At 43.6% G+C, this 18,759-nt stretch overlaps 1 protein-coding gene across 2 annotated transcripts in view; it reads right to left on the reverse strand.

Annotated features, from left to right (window-relative positions):
- LOC126419526 (maternal embryonic leucine zipper kinase-like) overlaps positions 1-18,759 on the reverse strand; it is a 426,839-nt gene that overhangs the window by 119,356 nt on the left and 288,724 nt on the right. For both annotated transcript variants that reach the window (XM_050086726.1, XM_050086719.1), the window contains one exon: positions 451-554. In XM_050086726.1, the coding sequence (XP_049942683.1) occupies positions 451-554 (104 nt within the window). The remainder of the gene's footprint in view (positions 1-450; positions 555-18,759) is intronic.

Genomic DNA, 18,759 nt, shown 5'->3' on the forward strand with positions numbered 1-18,759 from the left:
TCGTCAGCTCCCTTAGGTAGGACGCATGCTGCATACTAACGCCGCTTACAATAATTGGTATACGGAGCGCTCGCTTGCCTGTAAGCAGCAGTGTCGGTCCACTGACAACACCTGACGTCATTGTCTTCAGGCTCCTCGCCATTTACTTGGACAATAAATGTATTTTGAGGATTCCGTCTTGAACAAAATACCTGCTGGACAACACGGGGCAGACAGCACACTGACAGCCGAACACGCTATTAAGGCATATGCTTCTTGTTGAATCTCACAGCCACAGCACCGAATTGCATACATTTGTATCCAATATTAACTTCTGTTTTTAAGAATAAAGAAAAACCCACTGATGACGGTCTAACATCGTCGAGACATGTATGGCTGAACAAAGTATCATCGGAATACATTTTACCGAAGACCCACGCAACCCTCCATGCTACTACCACTGTCACTTACCCCTTCTGCTTGCAGTCGAAGCCCCTGTCGACGAGCATGCGCAGAAGCTCACTGCGAACGCGCTCCGGGTCGTTGCACGTCATCGTCGACACGTTACACACATTCTGCAACAAACAATACCTCTGTGAATCAAGCACAAAACTCACAGATAGGTAAGGAGAACTTTACTACAACGAACGGCACACATCAATCATTACTCTTAATAATTGATCTCTAATAAGTTACCTCACCAGTAGCTATCTCAAAAATGATAAATGCCTCCCTATTGCGTAAACCATTTTCCATCGGTGGGTAATTAAATGAAATATTTTTGTGACAACACACTTCACACTCTCAGATCGCATGTCTATTTCAATTATGGCCAATTAAACGACTACTCTTCGCCAGTATTCCAATACACTTACGAATTACTTACAATACATTTGTTTGTATGGTATATCCACTGTGAAGCTATAAAACAAATGTTAAGTTAGACGTATCTACAAGATGATCTTGGGTTCGACCTAAATGTTATTCTTATTGCACACTTCAAAATTAATTTAATTCACCAGCTTCTGTAAGACTGTAGAGCCTATTCCCTTCACCCTTGGGATTAAGAAATAAGTTGCAATAGTTAAAGTAGTGTTGTAAGTGCAAATCACTTTTCCATCTAGTGTTCGCTAAGCGCATGTGAGAGAAATGATTCCACATTACTACCCACAAAGCTGCTTCGTACTGAAATTAGCCATTCTGTTCTATTCCATTCGTGCGTAGTACTTGAAACGACCCTTTCGTCCGCACCTCGGTTCCATGACGTCACGTGAAAAAACACTCGCAGTTGCGGCCGGAATCTAGGTTCTCCTAGCGTTGTGCGGCGCATTGTTCTGCGGATTTAGTCGGAAACCTCTACGGGTGACAAGGATTAACTCTCTGCGCTGAAACACTACCAAATCATCTTACATACGGGTCATTAGTCTCGTTTTTACCGGCGACGCAGGGTTAAGCTGGTCCGAACCCCAGAGACAATAATTGGACGTCGTTATGCAAATGGGTACCAACTACCATTTTTCAGATTTCTGGTTCTCTGCTGCAAATTTTGATGGAATATGTGTGGTATGTCATGCAAATTAGAACCAACCCTATTCCATAACGTGCTGCTGTCTGTATCCAAGTGGCAATGATTCGCAATATGGAACCAAATCCATGTGCAAGAAACCCACATGTTTTGTTTGTTTACGTATAGGAGTAGAAACATAAGTAATTAATGGTTATTACGGGGAGTCTATTTTTTTGTATGTAATTGTTTAATAAGACACACTGTTGTCATGGAGGTGGTATGAAGAGGAAAGTCGTTGGCGTCTTTTTGTTCGGCAGAAAATACTGAAAGCAGTCATTGTGAAGTTAGTATGACCATGTACCTTAAAACGTATAATGGTTATTAGCGACTGCGTTATGTAACATTTTGTTAACAATATGAATCACTAAATTATCTTAAAAACCGTAAATAAATAATTACAAGCCAGAGAATATTTAATAAGTTTTATGAAATCTTAACTTCAGACCCAGATGGATGATGTTGATAGCATTGATGATACACTCGATTTCATTTTGGAGTACTTTTCAAGCTGTCAGCGCGTAGAAGAATGATTTGGGCATAACGTATTTATATAATTAATAATACTAATAATAATGCAACCTTAGGGTTGAAGTATCTACTTTCATAAACCTGTTCAAAGCACAGTAAATTAATAGCGAATTTGATAAAATGTTACACCCATTTTTGAATTTACGTCTTCATTTTGCTAGTATTACAGTAACATTGTCAATAAAAAGCTGTTCACATATGAATTCTCAAGTGTAGTTATTTCAGTTATAAAAGTGTTGCTTCATTTTCCTTTTTTTCAGCTACAAACCACAAGAACCAATTCCCGGTGTTAAATTTTAAAATAAGCAATAAGGAACCAATTCCAATTATGGCCCCTTACGCTCGGTGGATCAATAAATGTTGAGACCTACAGCACTGATCTGACAGAGAAATAGAAAATCTTTATAATGCGACAATTACTTTTGGGATAATGCCATATTTGAATTTTATTTATAAAGTTGTGCTGAATCATCTCTAGCTCAAAATGTTGATTTTGGAGTTGGTTACAATATTGCCTTACCATGTCCAATTAAAAGTCCTGTAGTTATTATCTAATGTCCTACCACTGTACTGTAATATGTTCACTGCGAACAGTTCTAAAAATCTCCTCCAACTTGCTACCAGCAACTCTTGCCCCTAATCACCACAACAACAAACAGAAAAACAGTTCAAAGTCAGTACGGAAAAAAGCCACACAAAAACACTATTCTCAAATCTGTACAGAAACAAATGAAATTAACTGGCAGTAATTTGTCCTAGGCAAGACCGTCACTCTTATTCAACGCCTCCTTCAGGTAGCTAATGGCTCCATATTCTGATCTGCAAAAAACCACGCTCGCCAATCCACAACACTCGCCGAGAAATGCAGAAGACTGCCAAGCAGAGTTGACGCCAACCCACGGGAACACATGTCTCAGTGTTTTGCCAGCTTTTCGTACCAGAAAATTAACTTCGCTGATCACGAGGGTTTGATAAAGCCAGGCTTCCGAAAGGATAACTCATTTAAAACAGAAACTCCGCTACAGAGGGACGACGACTTGTCACTATAGCGCTACGAGGATCCCTGTCAGCACCTCGATTTCGCCGAGCTTCGTGCCGCTCCATAATTATTGGTTTTCTAATATAGGTCTTTCAGCCAATGAGAATCAGATGCAGAACGTAGATATTCTCATTGGCCATTTCGTGCGGCTCCTTAGAGTGATTCCGTAATGTGATGTTTTCTGGCAGTGCTTTAAGAACATTTCTGCAACGAACGTTGAAAACGCCAGCCGACATAGGGAAAATGCGGTGTAGTGCCTTGGGTCACAACTGTTTTGTCGATTACAGCATTCAGGATTGTTTTTTCCAACTAGCGACTTTTATTTAACCAAAGCCTTAAGTATTCATAATCCTGGACTTTAATACTTTCTCATGGAACTCTGCTTGGTGCACAAGATAAGAGCAGGTACGACACAGCCTGACATCGCTGCATCGAGAGCTACATGGTCAAGCCCGAGAGCTACATGGTCAAGCCGATGAAAAGAAAGTGGCCATTAACCTTTCTTGTAATTGCAGTCACGTTCTTGGAGTTGTACGATTCTGTTTCTGGTGTGGCTAGTTGTTGGAGTCGTCATTAAGTTCGCTAGTTATTTTTTCAGCATTAACAGAGGTCTAAAGGCCAGTGGGAGTAATTAATAGTTTTGATTCTTAGTATGTAAGTTGGGCTCGACTTATTCTGTGGACTCAAGATTGATATTCCAGCGCTGCTGTTCTGTGGATTGCACACAGTGTTGGAGGGGGATGGGGGATGGGGGAGGGAGGGGGGGGAGGGAGAGAGTGGAGAGAGAGAGAGAGAGAGAGAGAGAGAGAGAGAGAGAGAGAGAGAGAGAGAGTAGTGTGTCGAAGTACAGGAGCGGTGAGGCAAGCGCCCAGCCGTCGTTTTCGTAGACGGCTGCTGAGATTCGTAATAGGTTACGAACGCGCCAGGTAGGATAAAAGAAAGGAGGTTTGATTGAATCGAAAAATTTGGAGTAACGAACAGGGTTCTTGCTGGTACACCATCCAGAGTTTAACACGAGTCGAAAGACATGTGTACGAAGCTACAGTGGATATGTGGGTGACATCCTAGCGGAACTACATAACGAAGTGCGAAAACAAGAATAGGAAGCTGGGCATCCAATTCAATACCTTTGGCCGCTACTATTCTGCTTCAAATTATCCGTCCTATTCCACATATCTATTGGTATCCTTCCCTTTACCTTATCAGCTTTCATATTGAGCTTTTTGTATTTGGTTGTCTGTTAAAAATTATGGCAGCTTTAACTAACATGTACTGAAAGTCAGGACCACCTTTCATTCGTAGTTACATAATGGATTTTTGGGGAATAGCATTTCTCAGCTAATCCTGCAAAGCCTCACGCGGGAACACTAATATCGTAACATAGAAATTTTTTTTAGAGAAGTCTTTTGAAGCAATTGATGAATTTCAAGCGGAGCACTAGGTCCAAATATCTTGATTCTGATAGTTCGTTTTACTTAACAGCCAATTTTGAGTACCATTAATAAATAATGACTAAAGCCTAAATAAAATAGATCCACAACTCACCTAATGGTTTGGCCAAACAATATCCAATGGAGGCGAGGTACTGGCGGAAGTAAGGCTCTGGGGCAGGTCGTGGGTCTTGCTTGGGTAGCTCAGTTGCTAGAGCTCTTGCCCGCGAGAGGCAAAGGTTCGACTCTCGGTCCGGCACACAGATTTAATCTGCCAGGAAGTTTCATATCAGTGCACATTCCGCTGCAGAGTGAAAATCTCATTCTCAATATCCAATTGCAGTTTGGTAAACCTCATAAATCGTTTCATATACAACACAAAAGCATTGTTTGATTTTTATATCGTTATTTTTCTAGCGATATTTGTTTTTGTATGTTTTTGGACCTCCCAACCCCTATCAACACCGTTCAATCAGTTTATTATAAATGCAATTTGCATGGCTTTATCAATACTAGACATGATTTTGTTATTGGGATTACTACGATCGTTCTTTAAATCAAAATTTGATCACGATCGAAGACTTAAAGGCCATATTTTTCTTTTTTTTTAATTTACATGGCATCAGAATCGCCAATCTGTAAGTAACTCTCAATGTCATCTGGATGCTTTGAATTATCGGTATCATTTGCCATCGAAATGAATAAATATACACAATAATTAATTTAATTGTGAATGCCGACGTAGGGATTGTTTGACGCCAAGGGAGTGACGTCACAAATCGCCAGAGTAAAAGAAATAGCCTCCTTCGAACAAGGTCAGTAGCACTGACGCAGTTGTGGCGGCAGTCTTAGCAAATATCCAGATTCTCAGCACCCGCTTTGGCAGCCACAGATCTGCACACGTTTCCAAGATGGCGCTGTGTTGTTTTTGTGTAGGGTGAAGGCGGCAACAATGAGTCACTGATGCAACGAAATATTTCAAAACATCCGTCTCATGCTATTCTTCAGCTTCAGAACAACAATACACCGAAACTATTCGAAGTTCTTGTTTCTCAATCGAAGTACGAAGCCGTCGACCTACAACTCTAGGCAACAAAAGACTGCAAGGTAAGTACATCCACGGGAGGTGAGGATTTGGGACTACAAGTTATTAGTGAGGGCTCAAATTGATGCCATTCAAAATAAACTACAGGCAGATGTCAGTTTTGATCTCTACAGTCCATGATATGTACATATGATGTGATTTTAAGCTTTTTGATTTTCTTGCACAGGAAAAAAGCTCCCAAAGGCCACAGCCACTCAACGTGACGAAAAATACCCTGACGGAACAAAAATCGAAACACAAAGGAGGAGATGTCCGACATAAACGGAAGTTGGGAGGTGTGTTTCTGCATCTGAAAGACGACGTCTGTTCAAATTTGGCGCCAATGGCATACCAGTGGCGCTAGTAGAGCCACTATGAGGCTGCCCATCAGGTTTGCTCTAAATGCGCGCTGTAACGGTCATGAGCGTTAGTTACCTTTGAAATCGGATATGGTGAGTTCACGCTAGTGAAAAATGACCTTAAGGCGACAAAGACAGCATTGTCAGTACCTCACTGAGTTTGAACGCCATCACGCAATGGGGCTGAGAGAAGGTGGATGCTCCTTTTGCAACACTGCAGAAAGTCTTGACAGGAATTTAGCCGCTGTACATATTGCTGGTATCGGTGGTCACGTGAAAGTACGGTCGCTAGGAGACAAGACATCGGATGGCCACGTGGCACTACCGAGAGGGAAGACTGTGTTCGGCGTATGGCTCTTGCGCGTCGTACACTGCGCCTGCAGCAGCGATCTGGGCGGCAGTTGGCAGCACAATGACACAACGAACTGTTAGAAATTGGCTACTACAAGGACGACTCCGAGCCAGACGCCCTGTAGCGTGCATTCCACTGACCCCAAACCACCGCAGTTTGAGACTTCAGCAGGGTCAAGGAACAGCTCATTGGACGGCAGGGTTGAGGTCCGTCGTGTTTTTTTGATGAAAGCTGGTTCTGCCTCAGTGCCAGTGATGGCCCTGTATTGGTTACATGGAGGTCCAACAGAATGTCAAGATGTGGCCTTGGCCTGCTCTATCACCAGATCTCTCTCCAATTGAGCACATGTAGGACATCATCGGACGACAGCTCCAGCGTCATCCACAAACAGCATTAACCGTCCCTGTACTGACCGACCAAGTGCAACAGGCATGGCACTTCACCCCACAAACTGACTTCCGGCACCCGTACAACACAATGCACGCACATTTGCATGCTTGCACTCAAGTCTGGCGGTGACTCTGGTTATTAATGTACTAGCATTGAGATTCATTGGGAGAGTCCTTAGAAAATGTAGTCCATCAACAAAGGAGGTGGCTTACTAAACACTCGTTCGATCTATACTTGAGTATTGCTCATCAGTGTGGGATCCGTACCAGATCGGGTTGACGGAGGAGATAGGGAAGATCCAAAGAAGAGCGGCGCGTATCGTCACAGGGTTATTTGGTAACCGTGATAGCGTTACGGAGATGTTTAACAAACTCAAGTGGCAGACTCTGCAAGAGAGGCGCTCGGCATCGCGGTGTAGCTTGCTCGCCAGGTTTCGAGAGGGTGCGTTTCTGCATGAGGTATCGAATATATTGCTTCCCTCTACTTATACCTCCCGAGGAGATCACGAATGTAAAATTAGAGATATTCGAGCGCGCACGGAGGCATTCCGGCTGTCGTTCTTCTCGCGAACCATACGCGACTGGAACAGGAAAGGGAGGTAATGACAGTGGCACGTAAAGTGCCCTCCGCCACACACCGTTGGGTGGCTTGCGGAGTATAAATGCAGATGTAGCATTTCACATTTGCAATGGTTCATCTCGCGCTTACATTAACCTGCGATCTTGCAATGTTAATCACTTACACAGGTTACCATGTCAAATTGAAATTTCATTACTCTATGTAAGTTGTTATTTTCTGGCGTTGCGATATATTGACCATGAGTGTATAACTGGAAGAAGTAATATCGTACAGCATGAAAGGGCTGCGAGATCCCAAAGAGCAGGTTCAGCCGTCTAGCTGGAATGAGTTCAATGGTGTGTGTGTGTGTGTGTGTGTGTGTGTGTGTTTCCATCTTGGAGATGATGAAAGAAGGCTCAGGGTGAAACTCGGTGCCCGCACATAGCCTACTACTCTCGAAAAGCACCAATGGACGAGCCGAGGTTAACGACCCCATCGACGGATGATCACTATCAACAGTGTCGCATGCCGTGACTTCCTAGAGCCGTGTCCTACTACATAAGCGTCAGAAGCGAGCGACGTGTGGATACGCGACCCTTGCGCAACAAGCAGCAGCAGCATCGGGCAGAAAGCGCGTGCGAGCGACCATCTCGCGCTACAACATGTCTGCTTAGAGCCGACCAGCTCTTTCTCTAAAACGGCGCCCCTAAACTGTAGAATACTGTAGCTGGAGAAAGGCTACAAAATTAGCCTTACTTAGGAAAATAAAGCGAAAAGGAATGCTGTGCATGAAATTTACAAAGGTAGCAAACTTCGTGGAAACTTCCATAATGTATATCGTCAACTACGAAGAACACCAAACAAATTCTTCGAATATACGTGAACGAGCATAGGAGCATACGACCGTCTCATCAACAAATTGAAGACTAATGTTTCTTACACGATCACGAACTTTTAACAAGCGGTATATGCGGGTTCGGTCCCCGTTGCTTCTTATATTTTAACTAACTCAGCTACAATTCTGTATACTAAGTCTTATGTAAACTGTTTACTACACCTAGTCTTAATAAAATACAGTGAACAACCATGAAATTTTACTGGTATTTGATGTTGCGAACGTAATTCATCAGCACTCAATGTTAAGGCCAAGCGTTTCAATTAATCTGAGTAGTCCGTAAAAGTAATGCATACAAAATTTTTGAAACGAAAGTCAAACTTTTGTGAAACAATTTGTCTGAAAGTATGAAATAAAAAATATTAGAGAAACGTTTGATGCACCTCACTTTATGTTCGTGATTTCGAGCATCATTCAACCCATCCGCGGATACAAAAACCAATATCTGAAGAATGAAGGGAGATATCATTCCACTCTCAACTTTAAATGCAATTCAGATATATTGGTTACATTTCAAACGCAATAATGTATGGCCTAAAATGAACAATACGTAAAGTGTACGCTACGTGATTTTACTCTGCGCCGGCCGGAGTGGCCGAGCGGTTCTAGGTGCTTTAGTCTGGAACCGCCCGACCGCTACGGTCGCAGGTTCGAATCCTGCCTCGGGCATGGATGTTTGTGATGTCCTTAGGTTAGTTCGGTTTAAGTAGCTGTAAGTTCTAGGGGACTGATGACCTCAGATGTCAAGTCCCATGGTGCTCAGAGCCCTTTTTACTCTGCAACTCTTAAAAATTTCGTGCAGCCATGCACTCCGTTTCGTGTAGCACAGTAACTATGACGAATACCGAAAATAAATTCAGACCTTTATCGAGCAAAGACAACAAGCTGTAAGATGCGGAACAATCGAATTTTTTTGACCAAATAGTTTTCTTAAAATCGGATGATAAACATCTCATAGCTGCCGTCGCATCCCTTCCAATGCTTTCGCGGGAAGACGCGTAGCTGTAGCGCTTGCCGCAGCGACGAGATTCGAACACGTCGAATTCACACGTCGCCAGGACAGGCAGCGCATGGACGTCGTCTACGTTAAAACACTACCGTAAGTACGTATACCTGCGGTGGTGGTTCGTCTGAAGCTATCGCGCGCTGTCGGTCGCTTCTGTCGCTTACGTAGAACGCGGCCTAGGACATTGCGGAGAGGTTTGCAATTTAATCCGGGACATTGGGGCAAAGACCTGTGATCACGGACTTTACGGCAACACCCCTCCTGTTCCCTCTGCCGAAAGGGAACACTGTCAACAGCGCGCTGCGTACCCGGAAGCTTACCCACCAAGTAATGGCCGCGCCCGACAGTACGTAAGAGATTTATGTGATCTGACAGGAACCGCTGCATCCATTTTGGCACGGCCCTCGACATTACTGCAAGATACCGTGAACGAATGAATACAGGAAAGTCAGTCTGACACGAGTAGTTTTTCGCAAATCCGTGCCGAATCTTGAAGTTTCTTTTTCCCGACGACATTATAACGATAATTGGGACTCACGATAAGATATCGTGTATCTCGCTAGGAATCAGGAGAATAAGCTAAGAAAAAATTGGAGCGCGTACATATGCTCATGGAAAAACATTTTCTCATCGCCCAGTACGGGTTTGAATAGGACAGAAAATTGTTAAGTACCTTCCATCGCGCACTGGACAGTGGCTTGTGGAGTATACATGAAAATGTAGAATGCATCTCTTACCGCAAGGTAACTGCGCCAGTGCCACATAGTAGACTGGTGCCTAACTTCGTTGCATTCTTGTTTTGCACGTTGGTATTCCGGTTGCTATGGATTTATTTATCGATCATCTTTTTTTGTTTTATTCGTAGTTCACCTTTGCTACTTGAGTTTAAACATCGTCATTTTGTCATGTGGAGATAGTGAAGGGAGCTGTGGATGCTAGAATATGCAGTGCCAACTGGAGAAATCTAAAGATTTCCGACATATTCTTCTGTTCGAGTTCAATAGAGGTGTGACGGAAGTAGAGGCAGCCATAAACATTTGCGCCGTGTACTGGGATACTGTCACTAGACAGAGAACGGCAAGAAAATGGCTCTGTCGTTTTAAAGAGGTTCAAAAATGGTTCAAATGGCTCTAAGCCCTGTGGGACTTAACATCTGAGGTCATCAGTCCCCTAGACTTAGAACTACTTAAACGCAACTAACCTAAGGACATCACACACATCCATGCCCGACGCAGGGTTCAAAGCTGCGACCGTAAGCAGCAGCGCGGCTCCGGACTGAAGCGCCTAGAAACGTTCAGCCACAGCGGACGGCTTAAGGAGGATCGTTTGTACATTAGTGACTCACCACCTTCAGGAAGACCTTTGATAAAGATCGTTTAAAAGCATTAATCCATAATTATCCACGTCAGCGTATTCGAGGACTGGCAAATGTAACGAACTGTGATCCTTCCACCGTCGTATGATTTTTGTATGCTATGAGGAAGGTTCAAAACTCCGGTGTAAGGGTACCGCATGCTCTAACAAGGGGAGGCCGCCAATTGTGAAATTCAGATTCGATTCATACTGCGCATAATAAAAGCTCATGGCCAGAGTTGTAATGTGGCAAAGCACCAAGATGAACTTCTCAGCCGTTGTCGAGAAAATCGACAGTTAAAATAAACCGTTGCGGTGAAATACTCTCTACGATTAATAATTCCCTACAGCGTCGTGGCGCAGCGGTAAGCGCTCGGGTTCGTAATCCGAAGGTCGCCGGATCGAATCTCGCGCCATGCAATATTATTTTTTATTATTAGTTTTTTGTATATATATATATATATATATATATATATATATATATATATATATATAACTATTAATGAATTGCTTATGCATGTTGGTGAAGGCGGATCGCTCTCCAATTGTACCGCCTCCATTTCTCCGTTTGTTTAACAGGGTGTACCAAAGCTCTCACGTCCGCACTGATTTTCGACGATGTTATAAGTTGCGCTAAGGACCGCATCTACCTTCTTTCGAAGTTAGCAGGCAACTACGCTGTTATGCGGCGGCTCGTTTCGGCCCATTCAACATCCGTCCTTCAAGTGTAACGAGCGAGTAACGGAGTTTATATTTCATACCTGCCACAGCAAATTTGTGTTCGTGGGGTTTCTATTCTAATTCGAACGTTTGACTTACGCTATACGTATTCGTTTCGGAATATCGTTTCTACGTCTTCCGTTAACTATACGTGTTAAACATTATGAAGACAATTAATAACATTTGTGAAATACAACTTTGTTTGCGGAAAACATAATGATGTTTGAAGTCGCCAGTTTTTCCACGACAAACGACTTTCAACAACTTATTATATGCATAATTGTTGCAACTGATTGCCAGGAATTTTATATATATATATATATATATATATATATATATATATATATATATATATATGTGTGTGTGTGTGTGTGTGTGTGTGTGTGTGTGTGTGTGTATGTATACACACATTTGAATTACAAAAAACAAATACCAAAGAAAAAAATCAAAAAAGTTGCATGGCGGGAGATTTGATCCGGTGACCTTCGGATTACGAACCCGAGCGCTTACCGCTGCGCCACGACGCTGTAGAGAATTATCAATCGTAGAGAGTATTTCAGCGCAACGGTGTATTTTAACTGTAGATTTTCTCGACAACGGCTGAGAAGTGCATCTTGGTGCTTTGCCACATTACACCTCTGGCCATGAGCTTTTATCATGCGCAGTATGAATCGAATCTGAATTTCACAATTGGGGACCTCCCCTCGTAAGTCAAAACCACAGAAATCAGCGGCTGGCCGTATGTGTAGCCCTACTTGCCCTCATCAACTGACTATGAACAACACTGATCGTCCCTATCTGCTATCGTTGCTGGTGACGAGAAACGGTGTCTCCATGCTAACATATCCACATGGATACTCTGCAAATCACATTTAAGTGCCTGGCAGAGGGAATGAATAGGAAAGAATGGTTGAGACCGAGAAAAGCAGCAGCTCCCAGTACAAAGACCTGCTCGCATCCAGAAACGATTATTTTACGGCTCTGGTGGAACAGCGACGATGCGGTGCATTACGAATCGCTCCCCAGAGCTGTAACCATCACTGTTGAAATTTGTCAACAACTGAGACGTGTTGCGAACGCATACGAAGAACAACGACCAGGAAGACCGCGTGACGTGCTGCTACTTCACGATAACGCTTGCCCGCGACTGCCAGCAAAAGTTGCCTTGGGAAATCATTCCGCACCCACCTTATCCACCTGATCATGCGCCCCCAGATTTTCATCTTTTCCACACACTATCGAAAAACCTTGAGGGGAGCTTCCTTTCCGGATGAGGATGCACTGCGAACATGGCTCGACGAGTTCATAGCCTCAAAACCACGTGATTTCTGTAGTCGCTGAATCGAAAAGTTACCGCAGCATTGGCAGACCGTTGAAATAGTGAAGGGGAATACACTGTTCATGACTACAGCATCTGTTATGTACATCTTTTGTGTTCATTAAATTATGGAAAAGCGCTACGAACTTCCGCACCAACCCAACACATCAATTGCGGCTACTGTAGTTCAATGTCCCTTATATCCACTACAAGGCCCCGAAAGTAGACAACATTCCAATGGAACTACTGACCGCCTTGGAAGAGCCAGTCCTGATAAAACTCTACCATCTGGTGACCAAGATGTATGAGACAGGTGAAATACCCTCAGACATCAAGAAGAATATAATAATTCCAATCCCAAAGAGAGCAGGTGTTGACAGATGGGAAAATTACCGAACTATCAGTTTAATAAGTCACAGCTGCAAAATACTAACACGAATTATTTACACACGAATGGAAAAACTGGTAGAAGCCGACCTCGGGTAAGATCAGTTTGGATTCCGTAGAAATGCTGGAACACGTGAGGCAGTACTGACCATACGACTTATCTTGGAAGATAGATTAAGGAAAGGCAAACCAACGTTTCTAGCATTTGTAGAATTAGAGAAAGCTTTTGACAATGTTAACTGGAATACTCTCAAATTCTGAAGGTGGCATGGGTAAAATACAGGGAGCGAAAGGCTATTTACAATTTGTACAGAAACCAGATGGTAGTTATAAGAGTCGAGGGGCATGAAAGGGAAGCAGTGGTTGGCAAGGGACTGAGAAAGGGTTGTAGCCTCTCTCCGATGTTATTTAATCTGTATATTGAGCAAGCACTAAAGGAAACAAAAGAAAAGTTCGGAGTAGGTGTTAAAATCCACGGAGAAGAAATAAAAACTTTGAGGTTCACGGATGACATTGTAATTATGTCATCAGAGACAGCAAAGGACTTGGAAGAGCAGTTGAACGGAACAGACAGTGTCTTGAAAGGATATAAGATGAACATCAACAAAAGCAAAACGAGGATAATGGATTGTAGTCGAATTAAGTCGGGCGGTGCTGAGGGAATTAGATTAGGAAATGAGACACTTAAAGTAGTAAAGGAGTTTTGCTATTTGGGGAGCAAAATAACTGATGGTGGTCGAAGTAGAGAGAATATAAAATGTAGATTGGCAATGGCAAGGAAAGCGTTTCTGAAGAAGAGAAATGTGTTAACATCGAGTATAGATTTAAGTGTCAGGAAGTCGTTTCTGAAAGTATTTGTATGGAGTGTAGCCATGTATGGAAGTGAAACATGGACGATAAATAGTTTGGACAAGAAGAGAATAGAAGCTCTCGAAATGTGGTGCTACAGAAGAATGCTGAAGATTAGATGGGTACATCACGTAACTAATGAGGAGGTATTGAATAGAATAGGGGAGGAGTTTGTGGCACAACTTGACTAGAAGAAGGGATCGGTTGGTAGGAGATGTTCTGAGGCATCAAGGGATCACCAATTTAGTACTGGAGGGCAGCGTGGAGGGTAAAAATCGTAGAGGGAGATCAAGAGATGAGTACACTAAACAGATTGAGAAGGACATAGGCTGCAGTAGGTACAGGGAGATGAAGAAGCTTGCACAGGATAGAGTAGTATGGAGAGCTGCATCAAACCAGTCTCAGGACTGAAGACCACAACAACAACATATATCCACCATAGAACTAGGTTGCACTCGGGCTTCACGTGTACTGCCCATAGAGCGCTTGAAGGTGGGGACGCCTGTGGAATCGGCAGGCAGGCAGCCCGACATGCCCGGATGGTGTCGGCTCCTTTGGCCGGCCAGATGCCAGGGCGGGCCACACATTCCGCCCCTCCCCTCCCCCCCCCCCCCCCCGCCTAATTACCGCCCATTTAGGGCGATAAAAAAGACCGCCGCCGTCAGAAGAGGCCGGCCGGCCCCTCCTGTCAGTTCCAGAGCACAGCAACGCAGCCCAGCACAGCGCGTGCCCGCATGAGCTCGCGTGCCGCACACACGCGCCGCAGCGCGCACACGCACGCACACACACACACACACACACACACACACACACACACACACACACACTACTACTACTGGCTGTCCAAACTGCGCCCCTCCGGAGATCCTCCACGTGTCCATCCTGACGACTGTGTCCGACTATATGCAAATCGTCGAACAGTGCTCTGAAACTACTGAAGCTTTGTTTAGAGCAAGAATCACCTCTACTCGAACCAACATGTATGCCAGAAACAGAGAACTTGTAAGACACTATTCACTCTCTTCATCCACGAGATTTAAAGGGCTTCAGACGACAGATCGACGCTTAGCGTTAGACACTGGCAGTTGTCCCTCAAAGTTTTTGTGCATTAATCGGTAGAGACACCAATTACTGTTCGACTACATTAGTTGCGATCAGTCATTGCATCTACGTCTACATCCGTACTCCGCAAGTCACCTGACGGTGTGTGGCGGAGGGTACTCTGAGTACCTCTATCGGTTCTGCCTTCTATTCCACTTTCGTATTCCTCGTGGAAAGAAGGATTGTCGGTATGCCTGCGTGGGCTCTAATCTCTCTGATTTTATCCTCATGGTCTCTTCGCGAGATATACGTAGGAGGGAGCAATATACTGCTTGACTCCTCGGTGAAGGTATGTTCTCGAAACTTCAACAAAAGCCCATACCGAGCTACTGAGTGTCTCTCCTGCAGAGTCTTCCACTGGAGTTTATCTATCATTTCCGTGACGCTTTCGCGATTACTAAATGATTCCGTAACGAAGCGCGCTGCTCTCCATTGGATCTTCTCTATCTCTTCTATCAACCCTATCTGGTACGGATCCCACACTGCTGAGCAGTATTCAAGCAGTGGGCGAACAAGTGTACTGTAACCTACTTCCTTTGTTTTCGGATTGCATTTCCTTAGGATTCTTCCAATGAATCTCAGTCTGGCATCTGCTTTACCAATGATCAACATTATATGACCACTCCATTTTAAATCACTCCTAATGCCTACTCCCAGATAATTTATGGAATTAACTGCTTCCAGCTGCTGACCTGCTATATTGTAGCTAAATGATAAGGGATCTTTCTTTCTAGGTATTCGCGGCACATTACACTTGTCTACATTGAGATTCAATTGCCATTCTCTGCACCATGCTTCAATTCGCTGCAGATCCTCCTGCATTTCAGCACAATTTTCCATTGTTACAACCTCTCGATATACCACAGCATCATCCGCTAAAAGCCTCAGTGAATTTCCGATGTCATCCACCAGGTCATTTATGTATATTGTGAATAGCAACGGTCCTATGACACTCCCCTGCGGCACACCTGAAATCACTCTTACGTCGGAAGACTTCTCTCCATTGAGAATGACATGCTGCGTTCTGTTATCTAGGAACTCTTCAATCCAATCACACAATTGGTCTGATAGTCCATATGCTCTTACTTTGTACATTAAACGACTGTAGGGAACGCCGGCCGGGGTGTCCGAGCGGTTCTAGGCGCTACAGTCTGGAACCGCGCGACAGCTACGGACGCAGGTTCGAATCCTGCCTCGGGCATGGATGTGTGTGACGTCCTTAGGTTAGTTAGGTTTAAGTAGTTCTAAGTTCTAGGGGACCGATGGCCTTAGAAGTTAAGTCCCATAGTGCTCACAGCCATTTAAACCATTTTTGACTGTGGGGAACTGTATCGAACGCTTTGCGGAAGTCAAGAAACACTAAAGCCATCCTCTCAGGTAAAAACGCCCGTGGACGAGGGCGGTGACATCACAGCGTGGAATTTCGCGTTCCACTACACCGCGGAGCGTGAAATGAAGATTCTCGCACGTCTGATTTTTGCCTTGTGAAAAGGAACATCGCCGACGACATGTGACATCGTTTTTATTTCACAAGCATAACTGAGGAGCCGCCATAATGAACTGATTAAACCATGTAATTGGTGATTCTTTTCTCATAAGAGTGAGTGATATGAATATAAAAGCTGTTTCAAAGCATCAGCGAACTGAGGATCTCTCGAAAACGCATCGTTTTAGCTACGATTTGTAATAAAAACGCGACAAACTACATATCAGCATATAAAGGCTCCCTTATTAGACGTTTTTTACTGTTACAGCTTTTGTGCTATGAAAGTATACCTTTTCAGTGCTACTGCACAATTATGATCTATTGAAAAGTCGTTTTGATACAAACTGTCATAGTTAAATATCAAATAATGATCGTTGTAGATCCAATCTTTATATAGTGTATATCATATCTGGAGGTCTCACTGCTGTATTGAAGCCACAGTTCAGTTGATAGCGTCGTACGTTGTAAAGGAAAATGTAGCAAATTCGCGTCCACCTCCTTCGAATTTTTTTTTTCCGCATCTAGTTTTCTAAACATTCTCAGTATTTATTACGCATTTAATAGAAGTATTATCTCAAAAGTCCATGTTGTTTATTATAAATAATGCAATTGTTGCTGCAAAGGCCAACGGCTGGAATGTAAACCCAGTCGCTAGAAATCATACTGTGACCGCCAGTCTATGTCAGATGGAAAACACAAGTCACATATTCGAAGTTTTTGCTATTATGAAACTTCCTGTTGAATATATACCCCCATCTCATGTTTGTATCTTGTCGGTAAAAACCTTGTTCAGTCGTCATCTGCAGCTTCGAAAAAATCTCCTCTTGCATTCGAATTAAATTACAAAACGGATCTCCAACTTGAAGTTCAGGGGATGAAGTAAGTTATTTCCGAGTGTTGGTAGTCTATGCATCATCGAGAACATGGATCCTACTCAAACGCAAGCTGACATTAGACACTATACCTCTACTATATTCAAATGAAAAACGAAAATAGGACGAAAATTCAAACTGAGTTAACGAATAACTTCTACTAGGACGTATCACGAATCATTTTAAAGCATTATGTAGTGTTCTCTATCAGCAGCTTGCCGTTCGAGCCATGAACGAGTCGAGGACTTTCTTTGCGATTTTCTTCGCTCTTCTTCGACAATCGCTAAGAGTGTTAATCCAGCTAATCGGGGGTCCATAAACTGTGTGGTTTGCAGGCCAAATAAAGCCGGCAACGGCCGCTGGAGAGCGCTGACAGCGCCAACCAGCTCGTCCCGTGTGCCTATAGCGCTTCTCTCGTAGGAGCGGATGTCCCGTCCTCGTCAACGTTAGCTGCCTCGTCCCGTGTGAGGTCGGCTTAAGAACTGTAAAATATCCGAGTAGCTGTCTGGAGAGATGTACTGTGAAACCAGATATACCTCCACAAAACTATTTACAGTAAATAGCTGATGCCGGGTTCGGATTTATTGCAAGAATCCTAAGAAAATTTAATCCAAGCACGAAGAAAGTTTGGAAGGTAGGAAATGAGGTACTGGCGGAAGTAAAGCTGTGAGGGCGGGTCGTGAGTCGTGCTCGGGTAGCTCCGTCAGTTGAGCACTTGTCCGCGAAAGGAAAAGGTCCCGGATTAGAGTTCCGCTCCGAAACACAGCTTTTATCCGCAAGCGAAGTTTCGCGAAGAAAGCTGTTTACAAAACAATTCTTTGACCGTTTCTTGGGTACTCCTCGTCAGTTTGGGACCCTCAAGGCTGATTCACATTTGACGGAACGGAACGGACGGGACGGAATAAAATGTTAAAACACTCTACGACGCGTTTCCAATGGCGGCATTCACACAGGCAGACAATGGCAACAGAACGGCTATTCACCGTGCAGTTCCTGGTGAAGAAAGTTTCTGACGTTGACACTGGTGGGGACAACGGCATCGTCCTCTCCTAAAATCTGAAGTTAAGCTTTTTTCGGCGTGTTGACCCATATTACAATCGCGAATTTAGTGCTTTTGCGCCTCCATAGTCGTTATTTCATCATTTTGCTTTTTTTCCGCGACACACTGAACATGTTTGATGATAACTTGGCTATTTTTTTCCAATGAGTCTTCTTCCACAAGAGCTCAGATACCTGAATGTGAAAAGTGACTAATTTTTACTACAACTGGACAGAGAAATAGCCTACATCGCATAGAAATAAGAACATAAATTGATGACACCATTTTCATTTTAAAAAATTTGTACCAATGAAAAAGTCAGCTACATTGAAGGACGAAAACTTACGTTTTTCAGTACTTTGAAGGAAAGAAAAAAAATGGATAAAGTCAACAGGGTCTATGTATTGCCTTATACACGATATCGCAAGCTTTAGGGACGGATTGCTT

This window comes from Schistocerca serialis, chromosome 1 (genome assembly GCF_023864345.2).
Source record: "Schistocerca serialis cubense isolate TAMUIC-IGC-003099 chromosome 1, iqSchSeri2.2, whole genome shotgun sequence".
Classification (NCBI taxonomy): domain Eukaryota; kingdom Metazoa; phylum Arthropoda; class Insecta; order Orthoptera; family Acrididae; genus Schistocerca; species Schistocerca serialis.